This window comes from Arvicola amphibius, chromosome 15 (genome assembly GCF_903992535.2).
Source record: "Arvicola amphibius chromosome 15, mArvAmp1.2, whole genome shotgun sequence".
Taxonomy (NCBI): Eukaryota; Metazoa; Chordata; class Mammalia; order Rodentia; family Cricetidae; genus Arvicola; species Arvicola amphibius.
The window spans coordinates 30,823,918-30,840,797 of record NC_052061.1 but is presented as its reverse complement, the minus strand read 5'-3'; the positions used below and the strand labels follow the sequence as shown (position 1 = coordinate 30,840,797).

Here is a 16,880-nt window from a genome sequence, read left to right as displayed (position 1 = left end):
CTTGAAAAGGAGTCCCAGGTTTGTGGCTGTTGTGCCCTGGGTTTCTGTCCCTTCTGTCCTCCTGGGACAGCCTTGTGGAGGAGTGGATAGTGTAACGTGACTTTTACACAAAGCTACATGAGGAAGAAGAAGTGTTGACGATTTAGCAGTCCTGTCTTTATGGCCACACACACGTGTGCTTTGGAGCTCTGTGATGACCTGGAGGGAGTGATTATACTCGGACACGAGTCTCTGTCAAATGCTGGAAGGGCTGGGTGACTTCATCCTAGTTTCTGTCTCAGTGGGCGGTGGAGGGCTTAGTTTACATTCTCAGGTCTTTTTCCTTGTTTTTTCTCATCTCATTGGAGGTCAACAATGCATCGATGAGACACAGGATTGCTGCCGAGAGGCACAGGATCTGTCAGACACAACACAGATGAGCAGGAAAGGCCAGATTAACAACGAGCTCAGCATCCATCTCTCGTTGCTGTTCCTATCCAGGAGCTACAGCTTGTCCCTCCTGTCTGCTGTCTGCCAGGTTTGTTTTTTTCCAAGAAAATGGGAACCAGTGCGGTTTGCTGCCCACAGTGGCCTGATCTTATGACCCACTAGCTACTAGACCAGTGGTTCTCAACATCTGGGTTGCGACCCCTTGGACCTAATGATCCTTTCACAGGGCTCCCCGAACATCAAGGGAAAACAGATATTTACCCTTCAATTCCTAATTATGCTGAAATTACAGTTATGAAGAAGCAATGAAAATAATTTTATGGTTGGGGTCACCACAACACAAAGAACTGTGTTAAAGAGTCCCAGCATTAATCAGGTTGAAAAGCACGGCATTGAGTCAATGCCCTTTGTAGCTCGAGTTGAGCCTGGGTGGAGGATGCTCTGGAGCTCTCTGAGGAGGGGACAGGTTTGAGATTCAGAAAACCCTCCTGCAGTGGCTCTGAGATGAAGGGAGGGTGAACCTGGATAAGGCAGGAAGACATATAGGTGAGCTGATGCCAGTCCAGGCAAGAAGAGAGGAAGGCTGGAGGTGGGGGTCATGAAAGAGAAATCTCGGTTGATGAGTGGTCAGACCGGGACCAGGGTTGATAGCAGCTGGTATTCCAGCCTTGGATAGTTCTCTTTGTGGGCTACTTGATGACTGCTTCTTAGGAGGCCTTGTTTGGCCACTTGACATTATTTGAAGATGTCATTACACGAAAGAGAAGGAGGTTTTGAGAGTTGGCTCAGTGGTTAAGAGCCCTTGCTGTCCTTGTAGAGGAGCCAGGTTTGGTTCCCAGGACTCATGTGGAGGCTCACTACTGTCTTTAACTCCAGTTCCAGAGGATCCAGTGTCCTCATCTGACCCCCACTGGTACTTGCTTGCATGTATACATACCTACATACAGACATACAGACAGACAGACATACTTAAAAATAAGTAAGCCTTCTCTGTTCTGTTAATAACATCAGGATGGCCTTTCTTTTTCAGGGTCGTCATATACTCTTTTTTCAGGAGGTATCAAGACAGAGTTTTTCTGTGTAGCATTGGCTGTCCTAGAACTCACTCTGTAGACTGACCAGGCTGTCCTCGAACTTACAGAGATCTGCCTGCCTCCGCCTGCTGGTGCTGGTATTAAAACCATGCACCACCACTGCCCGGCTTATATTATTTTTCATTAAAAAATGTTTGTATTATTTATTTGTGTGTGTATGTATATACACACATGTGCCATGGTTCACTTGTGGAGGCTGGAGTACAAATTGTGAGTCAGTCTCTCCTATTATGTGAGCCTTCAGAATGAACATAGGTTGCTAGACTTGGTGGTAGGTGTCTTTACCCACCTAGCCATTTCACCCGCCCCAGACCACTGATCTTAAATAGAATCATGAAAGCCTCTACTTACCCCTCCAATAAAACACAAATGCCTTCTTCCTTTTTCGTGAATTGTTATCAGGGCAACTACTCCAAGAAACACAGCTGAGATTAAACTGTTGATAAAATCCTGCAATGCAGAGTTGAAATGGGTCAACTGTAAATGAGAATGCAATTTTAAAATATTTAAAGTGGTCCATTACCCAGCTAAGGGCGGATACCTTTGGAACGCTTTCTCTTTGATTGACGGGGACCTTCAGGGGCATAATTTTATTTTTCATAGTTTTGAGTTCATGTGATTTTAAGGTCCTGGATAGGACTTTGTCAAAAGAGGTTTGTGTTCATTAAAATACCATTAAGAATGTTAACATTTACACACACACACACACACACACACACACGTGTGTGTGTGTTTATGTGAGAGAGAGGTATGAGTGTGTGCACAAGTGAGTGCAGGTGCCCCCAGAGTCCAGAAGCAGGTGTTGGGTCCCTTGGAGCTGGATTTCCAGGTGGTTGTGAGCTGTCTTATGTGTGTGCTGGTATCTGAGCTTGGGTTCTCTGTGGGAACAGTACCCACTCTTAACCACTGAGCCATCTCTCCATCCTCTTCCACCTTTTCTTAAAGGGTACAGCAATTCTAGATTCTGTGGTCTAGGACTGGCCATCCATAACATGACGTTTTTTGTAGTTTTATATTTTAATGTGAATTCTTCATCTTCCCCCATAACTTATTTAATATATGTAAATATAAGGGTTGGGGAGGTAAATTTTTTTTTTTTTTTTGGTTTTTCGAGACAGGGTTTCTCTGCAGCTTTAGAGCCTGTCCTGGAGCTAGCTCTTGTAGACCAGGCTGGTCTCGAACTCACAGAGATCCGCCTGCCTCTGCCTCCCGAGTGCTGGGATTAAAGGTGTGTGCCACCACCGCCCAGCTAGGGGAGGTAAATTTTATATCAATAGTTCATTCATTTACTTTATCCCCTACATCCGAAATTAATGCTCTGAAAGTTTGGTTCTATTATTTTGTGAGCTCCTGTGTCCTGAGAACCCACAAACCCATCTGAAGGGCAGACTGGATCTTCTGGAATGAATGGCTGTGTTGTGTTCTTTTGTCTGAGACAAGGCCAGAATAGAGCCAGCCCAATATCATCAAGTTCTTGTGTCCTTCATTCTGGGTTTTGGTTGGAAGTGCTCTTCAACTACAGATCAGCCTCCTTCTTTGTGTGCTGGAAGGGTGAGCGTGGATGGAAGGGGCGTCTCTTAGAGGGGGACTCTATGCTTAGATGACGGAGCAGTGATGGCGTCAGTAGTGTCAGTATGTGGACAGGGCCAAAGCCTCGAGTCAAAAGCCATGATTTGACCCAGGTATAGAACTAGAACACTCTATGTCTCGTGTGCGTGTGTGCGTGTGTGCGTGTGTGTGTGCCTGTGTGTGTGTGTGTTCGTGTGTGCGTGTCTGTACGCGTGTGTGTGCGCGTGTGCGTGCATGTGCGTGTCTGTACGCGTGTGTGTGCGTGTGCACACGTGTGTGTACGTATGTGTGTGTGCACGTATGTGTGTGTGTGTGCGCGTGCGTGTGCGTGTGTGTGACCTACATACATGTGCTAGAGGACAACCTTGGCTGTTATTCCTCAGGAGCTGTCCATCTTGTATTTTTTTTATCTTTAATTATATTTTATTTATTGTGTGTATGTGTGTGTGGTGGGGGAGGGATGCATATGACACCCATGCATATTGAGGTCAGAGGACAACTTTTGGGAGATGTTTTTCTCTTTCCACCAGGTGAGTCCCAGGGATTGAACTCAGGTTATCAGGGTTGGTGGCAGGTACCCTCGGAGTCAATCTGACTAGCCCCCACCTTTTCAAGTAGGCTAGATCATCTGGGCAGAGAGCTCCCAGGAATCTTCCTGCTTCTCTTTCCCCAGTGCTGAGATTACGAGCTTGTCTGTTTTTGTTGTTGTTGTTAACATGGGTTCTGAGGATTGAACTTGGGTCCTCATGCTTGCAAGGCTATCACTTTACCCAATGAACTATCTCCTCGCTACATTCTTGATGGCTTAACTGGTGGCAACATCCTGTCTGGGATATGAACCTAAATGTAGAAAGAAGTCTGGCCATTCAGTGTAAGAAACCATGACGACCTTAATGGCTCCCTTCAATATGACAAGCAGTTCCTAGACTGCCTTCTTTAACTATAACAAAACAGCCTCGATAGAATTGCCGCTGTGCTGGGTGTTTCCACAGAGACCGCAATAGCCATCCCTGAGAAGTTCATTGAGCTTTGTTTCAGAGTGAACAACTTATAAGGAGAGGAGTCAGAACTCAGCTCATGTTGACTCCCATCAGGAGCACGCCCAGGAAGAGGTTATGAGCTGCCTATGACCTTAGACTGCAAGCGCAGCATCCAGTCCATTTCTACCCTTTTCTGGGGAAGGCTTCTGGAAAGTTCACATGATGTGGAACAAGTAAGTTCACAGTGGTTTTGTTACTGAGGTCTTTGGTTGTCGATTCTTGGATTTGGGACCCGAGGTCTTTGTTTGTTTTAATCGTTCCTCTGCCAGACTGCTAATTTTTAATATGGGGGTGATGATGATGATTGCATTGATCTGAGGGTGGAACAGTGTTGAATCTGAAACATTATATACTGTACCTCTGGTAAGCAGAAGGAGTGAATGAGGTGTGGACTTGTGACATCTGCCCTGCAACAGAGCAGAGCATAAACTTCCTGCAGACTCTGGGTGTTCTTCCTGTAATAACTGGTGAGCCCAGAGCCAGGTCCTGTCAGCCATCTCTGGGGAAGACACTGATGTCTGTACTGTTGGTCAACATTAGCATGAAGTCATAGCAAGGCTGCTGAGGGGTAAGTCTGAGCTGGATTCTGCTTGCTCAAAGAGAGGTCTGCCCACAGGGAGGAGGCCAGCTGAGGCTAGACAGGAGTTCAAAGCTTTATGGGAAACTTTGTACCTGATGATTGTGTAAAACAAGATACTCAGAGACTAGAATGAGAATTTAAGAAACAGACTATAAAGCACACAGGAAGCTGAGGTAGGCAGAACCCTTCAAGTTCAAGGCCGGCTGGGTTATGGAGTGAGACTCTGTCTCAAAAACAACCAAAATAAAGGCCAAAATGAGCCCGGTGGTGGTGGCACACGCCTTTAATACCAGCACTCTGGAGGCAGAGGCAGGCAGATCTCTTTGAGTTCAAGGCCAGCCTGGTCTACAAGAGCTAGTTCCAGGACAGGCTCCAAAGCTACAGAGAAACCCTGTCTTTAAACCCTTCCCTCAAAAAAAGAAAAAGCCCAAACAGTTTTGGTTCTAGATCATGGATAATTTGAACCAAAGCACATTAATAATAATATGATAATGAATAGACCTAGCTAGTCTTTGCCACAAAGCTCTGCCATAATTTAATCGCGTTAGACTACTGCTCACCACTCTCCATGCTTGGTTCTGGCTCCTCATCACAGTGGAGTTAGCTCCCGAGCTGCCCCCCGAGAGCCCGGCTTTGCTTTCCACTTCTTTCTGCACTAGCTCACATATATTAAGCACTCATTGTGTACCATATAGTGGGTCAGGGTGTTACTGTGAGAACTCATTCAATTCTCACCGAAGACTGACTATCTCTAGTTTGCAGTAGCTTGGAGGGTTGTTCATCCAGGAAGTGGCTAGGACCCTCAGTGGTGTGATGTCCTTGGTCACCTTTCTTTCTCTTTTCCTTTCCTTCTCTCCTTTTCTTTCATCTCTTTTTATGTCTATTCTCCCCCCTTCTTTTGCCACCGTGCACTCTCCTGTCTGCCTCTCCTGGACATGGTGAGAAATGCCATCCTGCATGGTTGGGCTGAGGTTGCCTCCGCACCTGGCTATACACAGAGAGGCCTCGGCCTTCCCCGGTTGTGCCATCCCGTCTCATTCTTTTCTTCTAAATACCGCAAAGACTCAGATCCCACACTCTCACTAAAGTGAGACAAATTCCTACTTGACTATCATTTGCCAGGAAGCCTGAGAGGAAACACGGGGAAGACATAGACATGTGGCTCCACTGAGGTGGTTTGGGCTGCACGGGGCTGGAGAAACTGCCTCAAGAAGATCACTTAGCTTGTGAAGAGTTTGGGCTTTAGAGTCAGTAGGAGAGGCCTGGCCTCAACTCTTGTGTTTCAATGAAGCCTACGTATGGCTATGGGCAGCTTCACCTTCCCACTCCAATTGTCTCATCTGTTACGTCTGGAGTTGCAGATGACCACAATGCCACTGGTTGGAAGGACCAAATGAAACAGAATATAGAAAGGTGTCGGGGACATGGCGAGTGCTTAGACATGCCCATGTTATATTCCCTTGAAGATGGCCATGAACAGAGGTTTTTTTTTGTTTGTTTGTTTTTTGTTTTTTTTTGTTTTTCGAGACAGGGTTTCTCTGTAGCTTTGGAGCCTGTCCTGGAACTAGCTCTTGTAGACCAGGCTGGTCTCGAACTCACAGAGATCCGCCTGCCTCTGCCTCCCGAGTGCTGGGATTAAAGGCGTGCGCCACAGCCGCCCGGCGAACAGAGGTTTTAGTGTCCCCTCAGAAACCTTTCAGTAGTTAATAGCTCCCCACACTAAGGGTCTCACATACAGCCATTGATAGCAGCTCACAGTTATCAGTATTCTCAGGATTCTGAGGCTTGTTAGTCTGTGGGACAGGTACAGCCCAGCAACTTCTCTAAACCAAACCAAAAAAAAAAAAAAACCCTCATGTAGTTAAAGAAAATGTCAGAGATCTAGCTCAACGAGCAACCCACCTTACTTTAAGTCGGTTAAAAATGTACTATAAGGAACTGAGACTGGACTTGGGAGCACAGGCCTGTAGTTCCAGCTACTTAGGAAGATCTAAAGTTCAGAAGGCCTGCCTAGGCTACAGTGTGAGTTCAAGGTTTGCTGATGTACAAAGACAGTCTCTACATAACCACACCTTGGCTCTATGCCATGCCGCAGCTTTGAATGGTTGGGACAGAATTGAAGAAGTCAGAAAGAGAACTGAGTCATTTACTAAAGTTATACAGGGCCTACAGGAAACCTTCACGGTGTTTTTTTTTATTTTGTTTTTTTTTTTTTTTTTTTTTTTAACAAAGATTGACTTCAGCTGTAAATAGAATGATACCAGATTCAGGAGCTAGACAGATAATAATTGAATCTCTGGCTTTTGAAAATGCTAATTCAAAAGGATAATTAGGACTTTAAAGACAAGATCAGCACCCATAGAGGAATGGATCCAAAATACAGTCGGTCTTGAATCTCATAACCATGATGATGCTTGGATAGGAGAGGTGATTTCCAAAGACTTGAAGAAAAATCAAAATGTCAGTTGTTTTAATTGTGACAAATAAGGTCACCTTAAAAGGGATATAAGTAGGGCATTCCTAGAAACAATGTTTTTTTTTCTAAGAATAATGCAAACAGAAGGTATGGCAAAGGCTGACATTGGACCAATGAATGCAGATCAGCAAGGGACAGACAAGGTAACCCTTTGCCATTGGGAAATGCCTTGGGGGGGGGGGTCTCACAGGACCCCATCAAATTTGATTCAGTCATTTCCTGTGGGGGAAACTCCTCCCCAGAGCAATTAAAGGACCTAAAGCCTATAGTAAAAAAACCCATACCTCTCTAGATGATAGAACAGCTTTTTCTAAAGAGAAAACAAAACATTCAGGAGAAACCATAAACAAATATTATAAAGATTAGATCTGAACAAGAGAGACCTCTTTTATTAGAAGAGATGCTAGTTCATCAAACAGCATGACCATTCAATCTAAACTAACTTATAAAACTAACAAAAGTTTTTCATTTGATCAGATATATCTTGCCAAAAGGGAACCTCCCCAAAGTTAGGGTTGGAGCAGAATTTTGTTTTTGTTTTTTCAGAATAATGAAGGTAACCAGCTAAGGAATCTGAAGAACAGTGGAGAAATGATGGACATCTGAAAAAAAAGGCAAATTGTCCAGAAAAAAAATGTCCCAAGAAAAAGAATAAATTGGCCTATTGGTATATCACATCTCCAACAGGATAAAATGTCATAAATCTTCCCAAATGTTTGTTTCTGCTGTTCTCTACAGACACATAATCAAATGGTCTTTTGTGTAGTCCCAGTTCAATTAAAAAAAATTAAAGCTGGCTTTGGAGTTGGAATGTGGTTCTCTCCTTCTCTAAATCCAAGCATACTTATTAAAGGATCTCTGACTCATGTCAGAAGAGCCACCTGATAATGTACAGAAGAAAACCAAAATTTAGGGTCTATTGCCACTAATCTCATAATTCTTCAGTTTTTTTTTTTTTTTTTTTTTTTTTTTTTTGGTTTTTCGAGACAGGGTTTCTCTGCAGCTTTTTTAGAGCCTGTCCTGGAACTAGCTCTTGTAGACCAGGCTGGCCTTGAACTCACAGAGATCCGCCTGCCTCTGCCTCCCGAGTGCTGGGATTAAAGGCGTGTGCCACCACCGCCCGGCAATTCTTCAGTTTTATTTTGACTTCTTAACACTTTTCTTAAGGTATAATATTATCTCAAAAATTATAAAATCAGTAAATATATTTTAAACTTTTTGTCATGATATTAGTGGTCATGTAGAATACTAATTCTAGAAAAAGGCTTCATCTAGATTTTTGTACATTATTTCAGGTTTGAGTTTCTATCAGGTAACTAAGAATTAAGTTTTTGTACTCTGCATGCACACAACAAATTATGATCCTTTAATCTCTTTGAGATCTGCTTCACATGACATTTAAAATGTTTTAAGTTTTCTGCAGTGAACCATGCCTAACAGTGACCTCTGAAGTCTCCAAAAGAAGGATGGGGCCTCACAATGACAATTCCATCAGGACTATGATAACACCACTAAGATGAAAAAACAATACCTAAAGATCGACTTTGGACTACAAACTGCTCAGGACAATTTTAAGGTGGCTATCTGAGATGATCCAGACTCACAGACTACTCTAGCCAGGACGTGAGACAAGCCCTGCACTTTCCCATTACACTGAGACTGGACAACAAATGATACAGCCACCTCTCCCAGGACTTGACAATAACCCCATTTTTTCAGGGTCCCCTAAAGATGCCATCACCCTCAGATAGCAGGAAATAATTTTAAGAACATGACATCTACATTCCCAAGAGGAGGGGTGGGCAGTTTTTAGTCTTTCAGTGGTTTATGGGTCTTTGTTATTGTTTAGGGGATTAGATACAAGTTGTTATTAGTAATGGCCAGGAAAAAAAAAAACTGAACAAAGGAGATTAGATTCAGGGATCTTGTTCTGAAAAGAAAAAAGGAGTGTGTGTGTGTGTGTGTGTGTGTGTGTGTGTGTGTGTGTGTGTGTGTATAATAGGATAAAAGGGAAAGTTATTGAATCTTTTAAGCCAAAAAACCCCTACTAGTCTTAAATATTTTAGATTGGCATGGCTTTTTTTGTATATTGATATCGTGTTGAGGTTATCTTTGTTATATTGTATATATGTTTCTACTCTTGTTTAAGATATTTTTATATATTGATACAAATTTAAGGTTATTTTTGTTAGAACATACTGTATATACATTTCTACTCTTGTTCAAGGTATTGTACCTATACAGCTCATTTAACAATGTAATTCAAATTTCTAGCCCTTGAAAGTTATTATTCCAAACTATTTAGGATAATAAATAAAGTTAGTCATCTATTACAATCAAACTTGCAGTCATGTTAGGTATTTTCAAGGTAAAACATGTATTTTAGATAGATGGGTGGTCTTCAAACACTACAGAGATCTATAGAATATGCCATTTAAGATGTTTTAATAATGTATGCCTTTTTTATGACAATGAGGCATTTCTGCTCCTGGCAGCACTAATCTACTTCAGAGAAGATGATTTGGGCATCAAAGAAACTCCATATGGTGTATACTTTCTTTGTGACAAAGATTAGCTACAGGGTCAGAAATTACCATTGCCTCAACTCCTGACAGCATGTTGTCCAAATTGTCCAAGCAGTATATAAAAGAAAATAACTGTCAAACTTTGACAAGACAAGGTAGGACAGCACTTCAAAATATACTGTTTCACAGAAAATTCTATCAGATATTCTAGGCCTGTAGACTAAAGATTGATGCCCCAACATTACTGAAGAACCTTGGGTGAATATCCAGGCAGCCAGCTGTTTCTGTCATTTCTCACATTTTTTGGAGGCTACTTGCTTGCACTTCCTGCTTACTTTGGTAATATTACTTCCTTCTTGGGTCTCTGATGGAGTTGAAGGCTAGATAGTTGTAGTTACGGTTTTCTTTGTTACCAAATTCAGAAGAGAAACTCACAAAAGAGGTACAAAGTATATGAGGTCGAGAGACATAAAATTATAGTTTTGGGTTGGTAATGCAAGTTAGGATAGAAAGTAAATTAGTACAACACTTTGGACTCACCAAGATAGGATAGATAATGAAGTATTTTCTCTGAATTTGTCAAATGTTAATGGACTGATTGTTAATGCAATTATTGCTGGTATATAATTGTATATAGTTACTGTATGGTGCAGGAAGTCCTCTATATGCATTGCTTTTATTGGTTAATGATTAATGAAGCAGTTTTGGCCTGCGATAAGGCAGAGTAGAGCTAGGCGGATAAGACTGAGCTAAATGCAGGGATGAAGAAGGTGGAGTCATGGAGAAGCCATGTAGCCCCACCAGACAGAGATACACTGGAACCATGCTGGTAAATCACAGTGTAGCAATATATATATTGATATGAATGTGTTAACCAAAGATATAAGAACTAGCTAGCAATACGCTTAAGTAATTGGTATTAAGTAATTGGCCAAGCAATGGCTTAAATAATCTAGTTTCTGTGTGATCATTTTGGGAGTCTGGGTGGCCGGGAAATGAACAAGAGGCCTCCTACTACAAATTGACACTCCAACGTGTGCTAGCTAAATCCACATAAAACCTGAGAGGGCTTGAAAAGGAATTCTAGACACTAAAAAAACCAAAGTTTAGTTAATTTTTTGGGGGTGTGTGTGTGGCCTCTGCTTGCTGGTGGCATGTTGCAGCTCCTTTAAGAGAGGTCTTCCTGATTCAGCAGTAGCAAAAAATCCCAAACAACAAACAAACAAACAAAAAAACCCATGTGGTTTTGAAATGACAGCTTCCTGGGCCATGCTGCCAGCATCAACTCTGGATCTTTCAGGAGGCTGAGTACTTGAATGGGTTTTGTGAGCAGCATGTTACAAATTGTTTAATGGCACGACATAGACCTGCTGCATACCTGGAACTGGGGCTGTGTGCATGGTTAGCAGAGGCGGTGAACAGACCTCTGCCATGTTGAACTGGGTGGAGCCAAAAGGCAAAGCAGCCTTGGTTGTAGTCAAGCCTGCTTAGCATAAAAAAAGTGCTCCTGGTCAGAAAATAATTACAGATACACATAAAGACATATTCAGATAAAAAATAGACCTCTAAATGAGTTACAGTTTTGGATAAATGTATGCAGGCTTGGGAGAGAGAAGAAAAAGAGTATAGAGAGTTATAAAAAGAAGCAAATGGTTTTTAAAAAAATAAAACATAGTCTTTAAAGGAACAGTACAAACAGTCATAGATTAAAGGAATAAAGAAAAATAAGCCATATAAAGATGGAATGTATGCAGAGAGTCTGGATTATGTATACTATTGTGTTTTCTTTAAAGTATTTGACTGTGAAGGGGCTAAGTACAGAGAGACATTTCATTGTATGGGCTGCTAAGCTAAACCAGCCTATATATTTTAAAGGTATCTTGATTCCCAAATTTGGGTCTAGGGATTTGTTGCTTTGGAAAAGAGGTTCTGCTTTTATTTCCACAGAGGATAGAAAGCTGTGACTTCCTTATGACTAATATGGTTTGATCAAACAAAACCCCTTGAAGCAATGGTCCAGATGGTCCAACATCCATGACAGCTACAGGGAAGCTGGCTGAAATGGACCTGCCACACAGGATACTCCATGAGAGACCTGATTAACAGCATCCCAATCAGAAGGAAGCAGTTTAGAGAACAATGCCCATATTCCCAAATATTGTCTATAAATTTTTGTTTACATTTAAAAGGGGATATGGGGGCTGGAGAGATGGCTCAGTGGTTAAGAGCATTGCCTGCTCTTCCAAAGGTCCTGAGTTCAATTCCCAGCAACCACATGGTGGCTCACAACCATCTGTAATGAGGTCTGGTGCCCTCTTCTGGCCTTCAGGCATACACACAGACAGAATATTGTATACATAATAAATAAAAAAAAAAGGGGATATGCTATAGAGATGGATACTTTGCATTGATATGGATCTTGTTTTATTGATTCAAATTTAAGGTCAGTTTTGCTATATGCATATTTCTGCTCTTGATTAATGTATTTTGCGCAGCTCATTTAAAAATGTAGTGTATAATTAAGAAATACAGGTTAATAGATAGTCATCTACAATAGTCAAACTTGTAGTCATGTTAGTTAGGTTTTCTAGATATATAGAGATACATTTCAATTAGATAGGTATTCAGATCTTTGAAAGACTGTAGAATATGGCATTTAAAATGTTTAAGAAGTTAGAACTTTTCATGACAATGAGACACATCTGCTCCTGGCAACACCGATCTACTTCAACAGCATGATGGGCATCAAAGAGGCTCCTTAAGGAGTTTGTTAGCCATTTGGGCAAGAAACTGCTCTTGCCTGAACTGCTTGACTGGACTTACAGGACCCATAGAAAAATGACTGCTGAAACTTCCTAAAGAAGGTGAGATAGTCCTTTGGGGTTCCTACTTCATAAAAGAGTCTGCCAAACATTCTGCAGGACACCGAAGAAAGTGACTGACAAATTGCCAATATAGGCAGAACTGTCTTTGACATTTCCTGCCTCATGGAAAAGTCTGACAGATATGGGCATGTAAGCTGAAGACGGATACTCCAATGGTACAGAAGAACTTTGGGTGACTGTCCAGGCAGCGAGATGTCTCTATCAATTCTAGAGTTTTGGAAGTTGCTTATAATGCACTTTCTGTTTACTTAGATAATATTATATCCTTCTGGAGTCTTTGATGGAGTTGAAGAATAGATAGATATAATTATAGTTTTCCTTAGTTATGATAAAAGATAAAGTAGATATAAATATTGTAACTTTAATTCTTGCTTGATACCTATTTTGTTGTATGTAATTTTGCCATGTTTAAAGTTAAAGCCTTTTAAAAAAATTTAAACAGAAAGGGGAAATAGTGTGGGAAGTCCTTCTGCATGTGTGTTGCTTTTATTGGTTAATGAATAAAAAAGCAGTTTGGGCCTGTGATAGGGTAGAATAGCTAAGAGCAGGAAGCTGTCCTGAAGGCTGTTCTGAAGACAGAGGTGTACAAGGCGCCTTTCTGGGCTCGGGGGAGGGGTTCTCCCCTGGGACAGGACAATGCTCTGTCAAAGTCTAAAGAGCTCTTTTGTCTTCCCCGGAGGAAAGTGAGGACAGGTTAACTCTTGGGGTTACGGGCAGAGCTTACACTGAAATTATGAAAATGAACACTTACAAGCAGAGGCCAGTGGATACAGATCAGCAAGTGGTGAAGGGTCACCAAATATACTATGACAAAAAATAGGACGATGCAGGTTTCCTGGATCGTGATCGCTATAAACATCTCATGGGCGTCGCCAATGACGAAACAAAACACCGACACCGCAACAATACACTGCAAGAAAAGAACAGGGTTGTTCCATGCACATAGCTGCTCACCCGTAGCACATATTAAACTGGCAGCGTCTGTTACATTTAATTTGATTATACTGTGGTAGCCTATATTTTAAAAAGTGTGTGTGTGTGTACAAGTTTATGCTGTGGCGTGTATTCAGGGCTACTCTCCTGTCTCTGTTTTCTGTCTCCCTGCAGGAATGCTCGGTTGACAGGTCACATCCCACCTCACCCAGCATCAGAATGGGTTCTGAGGATCTGAACTCAGGCTGTCAGGCCTGTGCGGCAAGCTCCTTAGTTCTGAGTCATCTTTCCAGCCCCTGCCTCTACTGTTTTCCACAGATATTTTCTTTTTAATGTTGTTTTAAATTAACTATTTTTTTTGTAGTACTGGGAATTGAGTTCAGAGTACGCTACTACTGAGTTACGTTCCCAGCTTTCATTTTTTAATTTTTAATTAACTAGTTAATTTTTTAATGCTAGGGACCAAACCCAGGGCTTTCATTATGCTAGGCATGACTGAGCTACATTCCCAGCCCTACTTAAACATATTATTTTTATAAGTTGAATAATATATCTAATAAAGATTGAACACAGAAATGTTTTTAAATTTCTTTCTTCTTCTTTATCCAAACCTAGTCTCTCTGTTTTGTTTTTCAGATAGGATCTCACTATGAAGCTCTCCCTGGCCTGAAACTCGCTATGTAGTACTACAAACTGGCCTTGAACTCACAGAGAACCGCCTGCCTTTGCCTCCTGAGTGCTGGGATGAAAGGCAGGCACCACCACTCTAGCTAGTCTGTCTTCTGAAAAGAAATCACTACTATTGGTTTGAATTTCTAGAAGGAAATCCAAGTATACACTGGTTAAGTAAATAGATGTTGATTTGGGCAGAAATTGTGAGTTGGAAAACCCGAGTTTTCTTTCTATCCAGTTGATTACATCAGTCATCCACTGGGAGACTCTAGGATTTCTCCCAGTGATCAAGAATATAATCTTTGTGGTATATTAAATTCTCAGATGTATTTGTGTCTCTTTTGAGTCCATTCTCCCATTGAGTTGTCAATTTTAAATGCTTTTCTTTTTAAAATTGTGTATGTGTGTCCCCATAGAAGCCAGAAGAGGGTGTCAGGTCTCTGGAGCTGGAGTTGAAGGGGATTGTGATCCAACTGAACTGACTGCTGGAAACAACCCGGTTAGAGCAGCAAGTGCTTACTGTAACTGCTCTGCGGCATCTCTGGCCTCCAGAGTGCTTTCTAAATGGTAGGGTGGCTCACTTGCATCATATTACTGTTTGATTTAGTTCTCCGTTTTCAGACCGTTTATGATACCCATGATTGTCCCATGTTCTCCAACACAATTTGATTGAATCTTCTAACCTTTCCCTTTTAATAGGATAGGTTATTTTAAGAGCTCCAATAGCAAATCATCCTTGTGTTTCCTCTTTGTGGTATATGTTTTAAAAATACAGATGGATTTTTTTTGTTAATATACTAACCCTTTTCCCCCCGTGCTGGGGATCCATCCCAGGACCTCACACAAGCTAAGCACCGGGAGCCTGAACATTAATTAATCTTCGCGTTGGTGCTGTGAGATTTCTATTTTGTTTGCTTTTGCTAAACCTGATCAAGTTTTGATGTCAGTGTTAGACTGACTTAGTAAAATAATCACTCATAAAAGGACAGGGATTCAGCTTCCTGGTGGAGTGTCTGGCAAGTCGCAGGGCCCTGGATTCAGTCATCAGAGAACACAAATCATCCCAAAATTTTAGTTTCTTCAAAAAGATTGAGCATCATCAAAATGATATCTCATGATCTGAAAGAGCCCTAACCATGTCTGGTCTGATTCACTTCTATAATTAAAAATACCTTTGCTTATGTTTGTATGTCAGCTGGGGGAGCGAGGGCATGGGACAGAGGGCAGTTCGCAGGCGCGGTTCCTCTCCTTCCACCGTGTGAGCACTGTGAACTGAAGTCTGGTCTTCAGGACTGACCATGGCAGCGTTTACATAGGAGCTCCCCTGCAGGCCCCTTGCTTTCCCTGTGCTTTTAGATGGTGTTCTGTTTGAATCTCTCTATTTTGGGATCAGTTCGGGTCATTAAACTTTCCCTCCCAGAAGTTGTATGCCCTCCCCCCCCCGCAGGTCCTTTTATTTTCAATGACATTCAGGAGCATGTCCCCCATTCTCATTAGTGCCCTCTTCCGTTTTTTTCCCCGGATTATTGCCTGTTGTGTATTGCTTGAATAAGTCTTTTAAAGATGGAGGTCCTTACCAGTTGTGTTTCTGATGTTTACTCACTAATTTTCTACTTTCATTTGTGAGAGGAAACCCTCAAGAAGGAGGGGAAAGGGGAAACCCCACCGATTTAGTACTGAAAATTGTGTAATCTTGGGTGTGTGGTGGCACCAGCATTTACTCCCAGCACTTCTGGAGATAGGGGCAGGCGGATCTGTATGAGTTCAAGGCCGCACTGACGTAGTGAGCTCAAAAAACAAAACAAAACGAAAACAAAAAACTCTGGAGCCTTTGCTCCAGCAGCATCGCACTCAACCCCGGAGGCCACCACCTTCCCTCCACCCACCCAGGCAACTAGGCAGCTTCTGCTCACCATCCTCAAGACTTTCAACATTCCAGTAGTTGAGAAGAAAAAAAGCCGGAAGCTGTCTCTGAATCTTTCTGGGACCTTGGTCCGGCCCTCAGCGCGTTTTTTGATCGATGCATGTAACTTGATCTTCTTAGACAGCTGGCGAGATGGCATCTTCTGACTCTGTGCGGGCTTCTTTGGTAGTAACTTGCTGGCACCCTGTTCTTTCTGAACAGTATGTATAGATTTACTGGATGGTGTGGCACTCAGTGGAAATCCCCTGTGAGACGTAAGAGAGGCGATAGACTCCTTTGACTCGGAGTGTGAGGGAGCATCCAAGAATTGAGATTGAGATCTTGTGCCGCTAGGAGGGTGGCTGGACTCAGGTCTGGACTCACGCCTGGAATCTGCAGGATTCATGGTGCCCCAAGCCTGACTATGTCAGGCTGGCCGTGGGGCGCCAGTCGGCGCCTGTCCCCTTGGGGAACCAGCGTCAACGGCTGCGGGCAGCCTACCCGCGTGCACCAGCACTTGATGGCGGCCACCCAACCTCGCAGTCTGGTATCCTTGTGGTGATCTGGGGGGAAAGGTACTTTGCCTAGCCTGGAAACTCAAAATCCAGCAACCACTCCTGCAGGAGCTGCAGCCAGCAAACCCAGAGAAAAGGGGTTCTGGAGTCATTTGGGGGTATGTCCGGCCAGGCCCCAGTTCTGCGCTATAAACAGAAAGGCTACTGGCAGAAAGCAGGGTCCAAAAATCTGTCAAGCTCCTACATCACCCAGCTAAGG

At 42.6% G+C, this 16,880-nt stretch overlaps 1 protein-coding gene across 1 annotated transcript; it reads right to left on the bottom strand.

Moving 5' to 3' along the window:
- Positions 1-301: 301 nt before the first annotated feature.
- On the bottom strand, positions 302-16,512 carry LOC119801717 (chemokine-like factor). The gene is made up of 4 exons (XM_038312332.2): positions 16,117-16,512; positions 13,350-13,508; positions 1,875-1,973; positions 302-397 (listed from the first exon to the last, which is right to left on the bottom strand). Exons 1-4 carry the CDS (start codon positions 16,510-16,512, stop codon positions 302-304), a joined length of 750 nt encoding a protein of 249 aa, XP_038168260.2.
- Between the last annotated feature and the right edge of the window lie 368 nt (positions 16,513-16,880).